The sequence below is a fragment of the Manacus candei genome, unplaced genomic scaffold (genome assembly GCF_025592945.1).
Source record: "Manacus candei isolate 608988 ecotype Guabito, Panama unplaced genomic scaffold, ASM2559294v1 h1tg000061l, whole genome shotgun sequence".
NCBI lineage: Eukaryota > Metazoa > Chordata > Aves > Passeriformes > Pipridae > Manacus > Manacus candei.
Window position 1 is genome coordinate 6607416 of NW_026138109.1, and position 14301 is coordinate 6621716.

General features: G+C 42.2%; 1 protein-coding gene across 2 annotated transcripts in view; it reads right to left on the reverse strand.

Annotated features, from left to right (window-relative positions):
- Nucleotides 1–14301, reverse strand: part of UNC13B (unc-13 homolog B) — a 208235-nt gene that overhangs the window by 134365 nt on the left and 59569 nt on the right. The window contains exons 8-9 of one of the 2 annotated variants that reach the window (XM_051804591.1): nt 11319–11541; nt 8782–8907 (exon numbers count right to left, since the gene is read on the reverse strand). In XM_051804591.1, the coding sequence (XP_051660551.1) occupies nt 8782–8907; nt 11319–11541 (349 nt within the window). The remainder of the gene's footprint in view (nt 1–8781; nt 8908–11318; nt 11542–14301) is intronic. The other variant, XM_051804592.1, reaches the window with a different exon arrangement.

A 14301-nucleotide genomic window follows, 5' to 3' on the forward strand; every position in this document is an offset into this window, starting at 1 on the left:
CTGATTTATCACCCTCAGGTTCCTTAGGTTTGTTTTGAAAATTAGATGCCTCTGGCATTTTAGGAGGAGTGTGTGGCTCTTGTGCCTGTTTTAACCTGTCACCAAGAGTTTGTTCAGGTACTTTATGATCTGGTTCTTGTGCCTGTTTTAACCTGTCACCAAGAGTTTGTTCAGGTACTTTATGTTCTGGCTCTTGTGCCTGTTTTAAGCTGTCACCAAGATTTTGTTCAGGTACTTCATGTTCTGGCAACTCATGCTGTACACAGACTTCTTCAGAGACTGCTTCATTTTTGATGTCACTTGTACTATTTAAATCTTTTCGACCCTGGGAATCCATCTTATCACCTGAGGCCATGCTATTATCCATCTTTTCAGAAGTTTGCTCTTTTGAAGAATAAGGCTCTTCTTTATCAATGGGAAATTCAAGACTGTCCATTTTTTCTGTATTACGCAAAGCATCTTCTTCTGTCCCTAGGGAAATAGTCTGAGAACCTTCCTGCACAGTGGGAGTCTGAAGGCAAGGATCAGAAGCAGCTGAATTGGTTACTGCAGTGTCATCTGTCTGTGGAAGCTTTTCTAAGTCACTCTCTTCAGCTACTGCAGCAATACTTTCTATATTTTTCACATTTTCCACTGCCAGCATTTCTGATTTATTTTCTGGGATGCTGAGGTCATTAGATATTTGTTTGCCAGTCACTGCTGCAATAATATCATCAACTTCTTTTTTATTGTCTGCATCTTGTTGCCTGGTAGAACTGCTGCTTTTGACACCAGAGTCAGCGGAAACACTTTGCTTCACATGTGGCTTAGAGTCCACTGGTTTGGCTGGTTTTGTATTACTCTCCTGTCTATGAGCAGTTGGTGGCTTAGAACTCACTGGTTTAGCTGGTTTTGTGTTATTCTCCTGTCCTGGAGTAGTTTGAGGCTTTTCATCCAAAAACGATGTCAAATTGAAAAAGCTAAAGCTAGTGCTTCTTTGAGGTACGCTCTTCTCAGCAGACGGACCACTGGAGAAGAAGGAGGGCAGATGAAACAGTCCCTCTGTTTCTTGTTGCTTCCCGCCAGCAGGAGCAGCAGCAGGTGCTGAAGGCTTTGGTTCATCCGACCCAGTGAAGAAGGAGAATATGCTCTTACTGGCTGGCTGTGATTTCGGAGCAGTGATGTCAGAAAAGCTGAATGGTAAACTGAAACCTGACTCTTTAGGTGTCTGGTCTGGCTTTGGTTTTGCCCGATTGGCTGTGTCTCCTAAGCGATCTCCTGCTTGTTGCTTTGGTGGAACTGTGGGTGTGCTGCTTTGCTGCACGGCTGACTGGCTCAGCTGGCTTATTCTGGGACCTACACCCATTGGCTTCTGTGAAGCATTCCCAGGAGGCACTTTTTTACTCTCAGGAGGCCCCTCTACAGCTTTTCTGCTTTGTTGTTCCTTTTGCACCCCAGGACTAGGAGAGACCTGGCTGTCCATGCCTTCTGTTCTCACCTCTTCCTTAGGGGTGGAGGACAGACACGGCATACTGGCACTCTGAAGACCCCCAGACTTCTCAGGTTTTTGTCTTGGCTCAGCCACAGTTCTGCTATTGGTTTTTGGAAGAGTTGTAGTGCTTGAGGTTGGTTGAGAAGACACAGGCTCCACTTTGAAGAGATCTCCGATGGATCCAAACAGTGATGAGATGCCAGAGGTTTCCTTCTGTTCTGGCTGTTTCACCTCTTCTGGTTTATTACTTTGACTTTTCTTCAAATCTGGTGATGGCTGTGGTGCTTTGCTCACCTGTGTTTTAAAGAAATCAAAAAATCCAGAAGCTTGGGGTTTGTTGGCAGTTGAGCTAGCAGGAGAATCTTCTCCAAGACTGAACAGTTTTAGAGCACTTTTAAATAATGTCTCCTCAGGCTCAGTGGCTGGTTGGCTCTGATTTGGCTGTGACTGAGAAGGTTCACTAACGTTTGCGTGCCTTTCAAGATGCCTGGAAGCTGGTGTTGTTTTGACAGGTCTCTCTTCTCGTATGGGCCTGCTGTCTGGAGCAGTCTGGCTCAGTACAGAGGGAGATCTTGTTAATCCTGTTTTTTTAACACGGATGTTTTCTGTTTGATTTAATTCTGGCTTTTCCTTTCTAGCAGCCTCCAAATTAAGTTCTGATGAGGCATTCCTTCTCAGTTCTGATGTCACAGGAAACTTCTGCCCTGCCTGTGCCTCATCCAATTTTCTATTTGGTGTAAGTGGTAAAACATCAGTTTTATTTTCAGATGATAGTGACTGTGTGTCTGTCCTCTTCAAGGCAGAATCTTCTGATGTCTCAGAGCCAGGGCCCGAAGACTTTCCAATTAGTCCACCCAAAGCAGAAAATAAAGAGCTAACTTTATTCACTGGTGTTTTCTTATCTTCCTCTGTCTTTTTTGTTTCTGTTACTCTTTCAGTAGATGCTACAGTTTCCTCAGCTTTAGGAGTAGACTGAAACAGTTGGAAACCAAAGAATCCTGATGACCCACTCCCAGAAGCTGTCACAGGGACAGCCTTCTCGACTTCCTTAGTGTGGACCTCCTTACTCAGGGATTTACTGAAAGCTGCTCTGGAATGTGTTCTGAGATCAAGGGTTAATGGAGGCTCCTCTGAATGATTCAGGGTTTCCTTCTCAGGCCTAAAATCTACTTTGAGTTTTTGAAGCTTATAACCTGAGAAGTCTAATGGCTGCTCTCTCTGATAATAAATAGACTCCTCAAACATTTGTGAAAAGGTTTCCAAATTCATGTTCATTAGCTGATCACTCCTCTGCAGAGCTACTGACAAATCCAGGGGTTTATTTGTTGTATAATCATCTAGAGACTCTTCTTCAGCAAACCAAAACAGCTCATCTTCACTGCCAAGAGGGACTTTAAAACCACAAACAGCAATTGTGTTGTCTTCTAGCACAGCTCTTGGAATGGAATCCATCTGAAAGTTATAATCCCAGCAGTCTGGGTAAGAATAAGTTTCAGGAGCGCACACGTAGACATACTGTCCAGTGGGATCAGTGAGCAGTGAATACACGTACTGGCTATCACTGTACATGTAGTATCCACAATCACCATCTTCTGATGGCCACCATATGCCCTGCTCAAGCATCGTTATCCACTCCTGATACTCCCGGCTATAGGATGAGTACATGAAGCTCTCGTCCATACTTAACGTCTCTTGGTCAATTAGTGTCCACATTGTTCCATCACAGCCAGAGGAGTAGCTTAAATCCATGGGCAGCTCCTCAAATGAGTAACTGACATCTCTTTCAAAGGGTGGAAAGTTACTGTAACTTTCATTCACAGAATTAGCAGCCCATGCATCATTTTCTTCTGAACAAACATCTTGAAACATTAACTGGTCAAATGACTCATATGACATTGCACTTAAATCTAAACTCTGTCCATCAAAATTGGCATTAGTCTGCCAATCCATCACATTTGCATTCCCATCCTTTTTGCACAGATTCACTACCATATCATTTGCAGGCCAGTCCAGGAACTGAGGGGGCAGAACAGAGTCCTGGTTTAACACGTAGTAAACTGGAACTGCTATTCCATGAGTGTCAGCCAGTTCCCCCATTTCATATTCCCATTCAAAGCCAGAATGGCTTCTTGTTTCCTGATAAACTGAGTACTGCTCCGTAGGGTTATAGCTTTTATTAGTCAAATTGAGAAATTCATTTGATCCTTTGTTTAAAGGAGTTGGAATTACTCTAGATTCTACATCCTGATGAGGAATATGTCTACTATTTTTAGGCTTTCCAGATAAGTCCTGTACCTTGTCTTGCATATTTAGAGCTTCAGGTTGCACAGGATGCCCACAGTGGGGAGCATGTGGCTCAGCTGTTTTATTTACTTTTGCACCGGACAGGTGGTCAGTAGTTTTGGAAGATTCCACTGTTTTCACATGATCTTGTTTCTCCTTTGGTTTAGGCAGGAGATTTTTTAAGAAGCTGGAAGCTTCCTGTTTTTCTCCAGTGCTGCTTTGACTGTCAGAAGCCATTCCCGAGTTGCTGGGTTTTGTCTCTGAGCTAGAATCCTCACCTTTATCAAAGAGCTTCATGAAGCCCAGAGAGTTTGTTTTCCCCTTCTCTTGCTTAGATTCAGACAAGTTTTCATTTGAAGCTAACCTAAATAAGCCAGACAACAATCCAGGAGAAGTGCTCTTCTGGCCATCGCCCTCACTTTTAGCAGGTAGGTCTTGGTTATGGGCTGTGTTTTCATTGGAAGAAATGCGAAGGAACCCAGAAAGAAAACCTGGTGCGTGCTTCTTCTCCATGTCGTCTGCACTTGCAGCTTCTGGCCCTCTGGCTGAAGACGTGGATTCAACTAAGCTGTTGTTTAGTCCTTCCTTCATCAGTCCTTCTTTTACATTTCCAGGTTCTTCCTGAGTACTCTTGGTTCTCTGCTGCTCTTCTGCAGCCTTAGTGGTAGCAGAGCCATTCTCCTGGTGCTTTTCTCTGTTTCCTTGGCCACTAGATAGATTTTCTTTATTTGTGCTTTTTCTCTGTAAAAGTTCCTCCTTATGGTCTGATAAATTTGGAACTGAGCTAGATTTTAATGAATCGGCATTTTCTGAATTCCTGTTTCTGTCTCCAGGTAAAGAATTGTCGTTAGAACTCTGGTCACTTCTTTGGTCCTTTGTAGGTGCTAGATTTTCTGCAGAAGAAAATTTAAATAACGAAGGAATAAAGCCTCCTTTCTCATTCTTCTGTTCCTGCTTTGCTGAAAAACCCAGACCACTGAAAAAAGGAAGTTTTCCAGTGAAAGGAAATGAGTGTTCTTCCTTTGATGAACTATTTTGTCTTATATCCTCCTCAGACTTATGGCCTTTAAAATGCTCAGATGTACTTTCTTTCTGCCCTTGTTCAGCAGAAGGAAGCAACAACTGACTGAAAGACTTTTTGAGTGGGCTGAAAAAGCTTTCAGATGCTGTACCCTGACCTTGAGGTTGTGAATTCGGTTCCACATTACCTCTGTTTTGCTTGTTTCCCAGTCCATGACCTGCAGTATGCTGATCCCCTGAGTGATTTGCAGGAGGCTGCTCCCTGGCAGTCGGTGCACCCTCTTTCACAGTGGCAGCTGGTTGGTTTGTAACAGGATGCAAATCTGGTTGCTTCTGTGGCATATCCTGCTGCTTGGGAGCCAAGAGACCATCAAAATTGGCTTTCAGGCTGAAGGAACTGACTGAATTTGTGAGCCTGCCAAAGATTGAAGACACAGAAGTGCTATTTGCGTTTACCTCTGCCTCACTTCCAGTCTCACTTTTCTGTACCTCTGGAACAATGCTGCTGGTCCTGGCTGACGTCTGTCCAGACGGTGTTTCACTCTTGTTTGCCTCATCAACTTTCGCAGCCTGGCTGTCCTCCTTGGTGTGCTCCTCCTTTATGACTTCTTGCTTTGGCACTTCCCTCTCAGAGAAGATCTTTAAAGGATTAAACATGCCTAGAACTGAATTCACAACTGAATGTTGGTTCTGCTGGCCGTCAGCAGCAGTTCCTTGTGATTGTTGGGGATGATGTGGTGCAGAAGCCTTACTGTCCACCTCAGTGGTTTCTGGCTTGTTGGAGTTTATGTTCTGGGCTCTTTTATCACCACTCACTGGGGATGGTAGCAAAGACTGAATGGAGAACTTGGTGTCAGCTTTATTATCTGTTGCTCCTCCAGAAGATGAACTCTCGCTTTTAGACTTATTAGAAAATACATTCAAGATTCCACCTTCTGATGAGTTTTTGTTTTCTGTATTCTCTGGAGTGGAAGAAACAAGCTTTTCAACAGATGCTGTGAGCTGCTTTGTGCTTGACCCTACCTTTTCTGTGAAAGAGCTGAACAGGGAATTTACTGTATTTTTCACACCTGACAAGTCTGGAAGAGATTCAGATTTGCCTTTGGTACTCTCCTCCACAGCAGGTTGTTTGGTCTCTTCAGACTTTTTAGCTTCTACTGAATTATCAGCATTACCCTGTTTCAGTGGCACGCTCTCAACATTTTTTCTGGTTTCTGGCAGTGTACCAAATTTGCTGATTTCTTCCTCCTTTTCAGCCAAGTATTCTGAGACTGATTCTACTAGACACTGAAGTTCATCCATTGTGTCTATGTACTCCTCGCTGGGTTCTTCAACAGGAGACAGTGTCAAGTCTTGCATAGTATGAACACGCTTGCTCTCTTTAGTTTTATGTTTTTTATCAGAGCTAGCCTTTTTTTGGGAGCCCATATTTGCAGGGCCATTAACAGTTAAGTTTCTCAAATGGTTGATGTCAGAATCACACCACGTTTTTGAAAGCGTAGCCAGTTCCTCCATTTCATCATCCGAAACAGGCGAGTACTGGAACTCATCAGAAGCACTGCTGTCAAATTCCTCAAGGACATCCACAGGCACAAAAGTGTTTTCTGGCATCCCCATGTGTTTCATGTCTTCAGCGTTACTGAGGTGAAGTGAGTCCTCACGGTTCATTCCCTGCTTGATGGGCAACTTGCCACTTTTAACCATTAACCCATTTTTGTATGGACGCAGGATTGGATAAGCAGGCAACCGTTCCTTACTTTCTGAGCTACTGGTATATTTTCCAGTTCTATCATATACTGGGAAATCATCAACTAGCTCAGAACTAGTTGCCACACCATTGAAATAAACTGCCTTCTCCCCAGGAAAATGTAGACCTCCATTACCTTGCAGGCTTATTTGTTCTCTCCCTCCAAAATTGTATCGCAGCTTCTTTTTCCTTCTTCTATCTATTGTATCATATTCCTCAGGATATCTAGGGACATCTACAGATCCTGACTCCACACACACCCTTTGGCAGCACCTTGATCTTTCACAGTGACTGAAATTTTCTCGTTTCGAGAGAGTCTGCATCTTTTTAATGTTTTTCTCATGCCAACTTCTATTTTTATGATTTTTTTCTAAGAATTCCTCTATTAGCAATTTTCCTAGCTCTTCATAGTTACTCTCCTCTTCTTCTTCTCCATCTTCAGAGTTAAATGGAATGATCCTGACTCTTTCATTTCTGGCTAGAGATCCTTGTCTAAGATGAGAAATAAAGGAGGTGGGAGGGAAAGAAAGAGAGGCAGCAAAAAAAACAGGAAGGGAAAAACAACAGTTTTAGAAAAAGCTCTAGAAAAGACAGAAAAAACAGCAATGGTAAAACAGGCATTAAATAAAGGAAAATGAAATCAGAAACATTCAGAAATAACAACGTTGAAAACCTGCCAATCTACCACCATTACATTTAAATGAAATAGTCAAAAAAAGCAGCACGGGTTGTGAGATTCCACAGGTTATGGCTGCACAAAAATTAGAAGTGCTTATTTGAAAGAGAACAGCTTTTTGTGATCAAGTGAGGGCACACAGCCTTGGCTGCACCAGTATTCTGCTGTTACTTTTTTAGGCATGCTGAAAAGAAGTCACTTATTGCAGTAGCAGGACTACTTTGAGATACAGTGCCCACGCGCACCATCCACTACGCTGTGCCTGCATTTCGGTCACTCCATGCTGCAGACTTTTGTTTTAGCAGTATTCAAAAAGCAGAATGACTTTGTCTCTGCTTCATGACTTTGTGTCTTCCAGGGGTGGCTACAAAGCAGAGACTTCATGTAAAAACTCAAGAGTCACTGGACTCCGGGCAAGTGTGCAAACTGTGCACACCAGCAGCATGAGGAGTTTTGGCTACTCCACCACTCCTCTTTGTTGGGAATGCTCTCACTGCAGCTACTGGCCTGGAGGGGCTCCTACCAACACAAAATTAAGGTTCTCGGGGTAGTCACTGGATCAGAAGGTAAAATAAAACACTGGCACTGGATATTAGCCCATTGCAAGCCTCACATGCTTTTCAGGATCCATACTTCCCCTTTATAATGCATCTAAACAGATCCAGCAACTTGTCCATTGTGGGAGAACGGTTTAAAACTGTGAAACAATTCCAGGCTTCTCAGAAACCCAAGTAAATGACCCTTGGGGTTTTGGGATTAATTCCTAGCCCTTGGTCAGAAGGATTATCTCAATTGTTCAACAGCCCAAAGGTTAGTAGCAAGAAAGCTTCCTCTTTATCTGAATCTCACAAGAACAGCTCCTGGCAATCTACATAAAAATAAGCAGGTAGAAAGCAGATGTAAAAATAACAAAATGATCATCTGAAAGATGCACCACAGCTTTGTCTCACATCATCACATTGGGGCAGCCCAATATAGAACACTATCGGGATAGACCTGAAAAAGAAATAGGTCATTGCATTTTCACTACTGCTGGTTTAGTACTGCATTTCCACCAGTAATACCCAACTTACTGTAATTGAAATGGTACTCATTACTTTAAATTACTCCTGTTATAAACATTTAGTACACTTACTACACTTCTTGCTCACAATTTTAAAACAGTAATTGAAATAATTTTCTTTTAAAAGCTAACGAAATTTAAAAGACTCCCAGGGCCACCATAGTTACTGGATCAAGACCTTCCAAATCTCAACTGAAAGCAATGGGACCTACATGAATGCCTGAAGAGCCATTATCTGTAAATGCTGAACCAACAATAGGCTAATTTAGGCACAAAGGAAATTACTTTTCTTTGCAATTGAGTGCCTTCCCCTATATGTGTTTCCCCTGTACTTCTACAAAGCATCCCTTTCACAAGAAATAAAGCAATGATGAGAAGTCCAACACATGAGAGGACTAAGAGATGACAACATCAGCCCAGCACTTGATTACCACAGATCTGAAAGAGAGAGGAGGCAAACAGCAAACATCAGCTGAAATGTATCACAAGACAAGCACACAGGCGCAGAGAGGTCAACCCACCTATCCGACAGATCTAGAGAGCGCCTGCTCTCTAGCGAGCACTGGCAGCTTGTCATCTGACTACACTCAGATGTGGACTCTGGGTCAGTGCAGCCACTCACAGTGGAATCTATGCTATCAAATCGCCTTGGGAGTGAAGAGAGCAAAGAGCAGGGAGACATGGAGGACAAATGGTTACACAAAATGAACATCGCAAAGAAAACTTAGTGCTTAAAAAAAAAAATAAATAAATGAAATCTGAGGGGAAGATATCTGCTATTCTGAAGCCAAACTGGCTGTTGGTAGCAAAACATTCTCCAAAGACAAATAAGAATATTGCTTGTTATCCCTAGGAAAGTGTGGAAGAAAATACATGTACTTCTATCAAACAAGTATGATCACATGTAACAGCTAATAAAGAGAATCAGAACTTTTCCACCCAAACTCAGATGTCACAAGAAAAAAACTAAGGTGTTAGGACAGTTTCAACTGAGGCATTTTGGCACTGACAACACTCTGCCCAATTCAAGTCAGGTTCTAGCAGAACTTTGTCTGGTTCCTCTGGGTCTGCCCAGGACAGCCTCCTACAAGCCGTCGTTTCCTCAGCGACCACCAGTTGTCATGAACTGCAACCTGCAGACTGCCAGGAACACTGATTTCATCTGGTGACTGCATGGTCCATAGCATTAATTGCTGCTAGGACAGTTTAGTTTTGCAATACTCAGCTAAAACTTTGTTTTGAAAATATTTAAGACCTACCCACATGCTTCTTTTCAGCCAGCTAATTAGAAATACCTTTCTGGTAAGAACGAGAATCCCACATAGCTTCTTTGGAAAGCTTATTTGCATTTTTTAAGTTTTAAGATTAAACATGTAGCAAAAAATCTTGTTGGGCATGTGGAAAATGCACATGGGAACAGGCAGGCTCAGAGGGAATCGATCACCATCTAGCCTTCCTGGACTGAAAGTAATTTTAGACCTTAGCAGTCTACAAAGCTCATTAAATTTTATCAGTCCAGATTGTTTCACACCAATACTTCATGAAATCAGGAAAAAAAACCCCAAACCACAAATTCATACTCTAGCTTGTTATTCTGTAACAATTCAAACCAGAAGTGCTTCTTTGGAAGGTCTTATGAACACATTTAGCCTTTAGATACAGTTAAAAGTTCACAAACACCCTGGCTCCAAGAAAGGTGAGCCATGAAAGACTACTTGTATTGTCAACACCACCCCAAGAAGTCACACAACTGCAAAAATACACAGCCACCATTGGCTTCCCCTGGCTGGGGGCCCAATCCCACTGTTCAGTTTGGCTCTTCCATAAAGAGAATGCCTCAGCTCATCTACACAGACTCTCAGTAAGATCTTCGGCAATTTTACCACTGCAAACCAGCAGCACAGAATCACATGGGAAAGGCAATAACTTGCTTATACAAGATATTTAATGGACTAGGAAAAGAGCGCTAGGAATAACATGTCACACTGCAGTGAACACATTTTGTCAGCATATTTGCCTCTGTTCTTGAAACCTCAATAACAGTAACAACATTAAATGTTACCACTAAAACTCTTCCTTTACCATTAATGATCATATGTCAAGAAGAGCAAAATTTAGCCTCAGTCATACACCCATGAGGACAACTGAATTCAGGTTCAGGCTTCAGGAAACAAGAACATTCTTACCAAGGGACATAAAGTAGAACAAATCAGTTATAATACATATAAAACTCTGCACATCTGTGATAGTCTTTAAGCAATTGCCTGTTCCTTCCACATCCAAGGCAGAAGCAGCAGCATAGCCCATCTACACACCTACTCTTACCAAGCTGACCAGCACTGTCCAAGTTCTTCTGCTTTCTCCTTACACAACCAGCTCTATTATTAACTTATTATCATAAATTAATGCTGTAATGCTTAATACTTAAGTTAAAACCAGTTGTGAAACCACTGATTTATGGTCAAAAATATAATTTAGATCAAGTAAACCATTTTTCACATAGCTCAAAGTAAACCAAAAGAGAAAGCACAGAATTCAACAAGGTTGTATGAGGACCAAAAAAAAAAAATCAACCAAAAAACCCCAACTAATTGGTTACAAACTTTCTTCTTGAATATGTTGTTTTGACAGAGTCAATAGAACCAGAACTAAACTAGGACAGAGGATAAATCTGCCCCGGGAAAGAAGCTCCCAATAGGATAACTCTGCTAGGCTGTGTTTCACTGGCTTGGGAGGCATGCCCATGCAGTGGTACCAGAACAATCAACTACTCAGTGCTCTGGCCTTCAAAAGGTAAGGGGAAGGTACAGCCAAGAGTAAATGACCTCAAAGTTGAGCATATCTTTTAAAGGTCACTCCCTAAACTCCCAGATCTGGTGTAACACGGAGCCTCATGGGTTTTTCCTGGTTCACAGCACAGTCCCAATGCTAACAAAACACCTTCCTATCAGAAGACTTTTAAAGCCCTTGATCTGCCCTCCCCTGCCAGCACGGCGGCTTCATGGCCCCGCCAACAAAACAACGGGAAAAGAAGAGCTACCCAGCAGACAGCACTCACCTGATGGCCACGTGCTCCCGGTAATCCAGATCATAGTTTTGTAGGGAGTCAGCACAGGAATCCCGCGGGACCCCTTGCTGCTGCAGGCGCGAGGGCACCGTGAACTGGTGCACGGAGGCGTTGGGCTGGGCCGTGGTGTGGTAGGGAGGGGGGATGCTGTTACTGGTCTCACTGCGGTAGTCGCTGTCCCGGTCATCCACAGCACTGTCAGCATCTTCAAAGGCTAAGAAACAAAACCAGTTAAGGCCACGGCTCTCTCAAGTCACCCTGCATGGGGCAGTAAAGCCCATTTCGTTTTGAAAGAATGGCAAAAAACACTGTTTCTGCTGCGGATGTATCTCAGTCTGGTAGCTGGCTATAACCTCCAGTTCTCTCAAGTATGCACCAAGGAATTGCAGTGATCAGGTCCACACCTTCCTTTCCCTCTTCCCACCATAGGAGTATACTTCTCTTTAGTTGTTACTAATCAGCAGATTAAGACATTTTTAATCAAAACAAACAAAAAAACCCCCCAGCATCTAAAATTTCAGGTACTTTGCTGCTGCCAAAATGAACCTTTAGATGTTGGGTAAAAAAAAAAAAAAAAAAAAAAAACAAACAAAAAAAACCACCAAAACATTTCCTTATGGAAAGGAGCTCTTTTCCTGGAAACTTTTCAACCTTTAATTCAAGCTGTAATACTGTCTCTTCTTCTCAGCATCCTTAACCAGAACTGTAAGGTTCTGGATGGGTATGTCATGCCTTTTTTTCTCTCCTTTTTGATAAAAGTATTAGTTTAATTTAAGAGAAACTAATGTAAACTACTCAGTAGGAAAACCAGAAGAACTGGGAGAGCAGTTCTGCTTATAAACAACTACACTACTTCTTATAGGGGAAAATTGCTACATTTAACACATACAAGTAAATTAGCCTAAGTATAGTACTTAACACTAATAATAACCTTCACAAAGGAAAAGGCTCCTCTCCAATGAGTCCCTCTCCCTGCAGAAACATTTTAGCTTGTTAACCCTTCAGAAAAGGAGAATGCCGAGTTATAGTGAGGAAAGGTATAAAAAATATACAGCTGTGTATGGCTGTGCAGGATGCAAGGTTATCTTTGCAAGCTTAAAGTGAAATACACACACTGTTAGGCAGTGGAGTGCACCATTAACATGCTTGAAACAAAAGAAAATAAGGATCAGCCATTATTCATTCTCTCTGCCAACAAAAGCCTGCCTAAAAGGGACAATCAAATTAAAGCTCTCTCCAGAAAGTTACCCAGTGGTGTGTGTTCTACACAGTCATTGACCATGAGGCTAAAGGTGCTCTTTACAGGCCAGATCCTTAATAAAACCTACATTTAAGTGCTGAAATTCCAAGCAGATGGAATGCAGCATCACGGAACACCTTCTTCTTCCACTGGTGCTTCCCACACCTCTATTTCAATTTCCATTTTTTCAATCTGAGGTAAAATTTGTTCTGTGACCTTTTCAGTTCCTTCACAATACAGTAAGATTAGTGCCCTGAAGATGGATGGAAGAGTAGAAAAGAACCCTAGCAGAAAACAAGTCTGCAAAATATGGGCCACTTGAAAAAGCCCAGCTCTACCCTCCTAAGTAGAAACAATTCAATTTGATTGTCCACACTGAAAACGAAGTTAAGCCTCCTGCTTTTTAGTAGTTTAAATGCTGCAGAGTTCCTGTCAGTCTCTAGTCAATTGAATAGAAATGAATAGCAATCATATGCTGCTTTATTCAGCTTTATTAAAAGCAGTGTCCATCACTTTTATTACAGTTCAGTGCTTAGGAGAAACATTCAAGATTTACTACACAAAAGTGATTTTATATGGTAAGGTGCCAAACCACTCTGAGGAGCACCAAACTTCCAGCCTGTGGAGCAAGGGTTGATCTATTTGTCAATCACAAGGCACACGCTGTCCTCAGAAGAATAACAAGCTATTACTCAGCTGAGCAATGACATTGCTGAACACTTGAGCCATTACCATCTAATGCACAATAATTACTTTTACTGGGAAAGAAACGCACTGCTCCAAAGAGCCTTTTAATGCCTCACTTTGCTGCTCAACTAATTTCTTGGTCCCATCAGATGTAGCTGTCATTCAAGCTAAAGCCTAAGTAACTCTGGTACGATGGAAAGTTCTTCAGCTGTGGCTGCATCATCATGGCAGCACTTGTAGGAGCTGAAGGTAGCCTAACTGAGATACAGGTCTGGAAGCTGGTAAAAGTCACCAGATGAACAGCCTCGGGGATAAACAATTTAGCTAACCTCAAAAATAAAGCAAAAAGTACAAATCAGTAGTACAATCACCTGGGTCAAAAAACCCCAGTGAATCCAGTAACTCATTAGTATTGGGCTAAGCTTAGTATCAGGGCGTGCAAAGACTTAGACAGTTATGGTTACCAGGAATCAAGACACAGCTTCTACAGATCAGCAGCTCTGACCACCTGACAGGCTCAGAGATTTCCAAAGGAATCACACTGTCGCAGAAGCACCATCTGGATTTGTTAACCAGCCATCCCATCTCACCTCTGCACTATCAAATGAAGATTTCCCACATGGACCACAGTATCTCTAAGCAACATCCAAAAATAGCTGATTAGCTTAAATGTTAATCATACATTTAGAGTATATATGTTTATAAAAGCTGGTACCAGAATTTCTCACAATTCCTACTGGTGTTTAGCATGAGGAAGTCACTTTGGGATCATGACACTAACTGCTTCCCTGAGGCATGTTTAAAGGATGCAAGGCTCCTTGAGACAGGAACATACTGTTTCTTTGATGTATGCACCATGAGCCTACCAGCATCCATAGATGTTAATACCAGGCAGAAATCCTCATAAATAAGAGACAACTCAAAAAAACTCCTGTTCATGCTGAACTGCAACTACCCTATGAGCAATCTCACTTTATCTAACAGAAGAGTTCTCAAATGAAGACATTGCTCAGCCTGATCAAAAGCATCAAAAACTGGCCCATATGT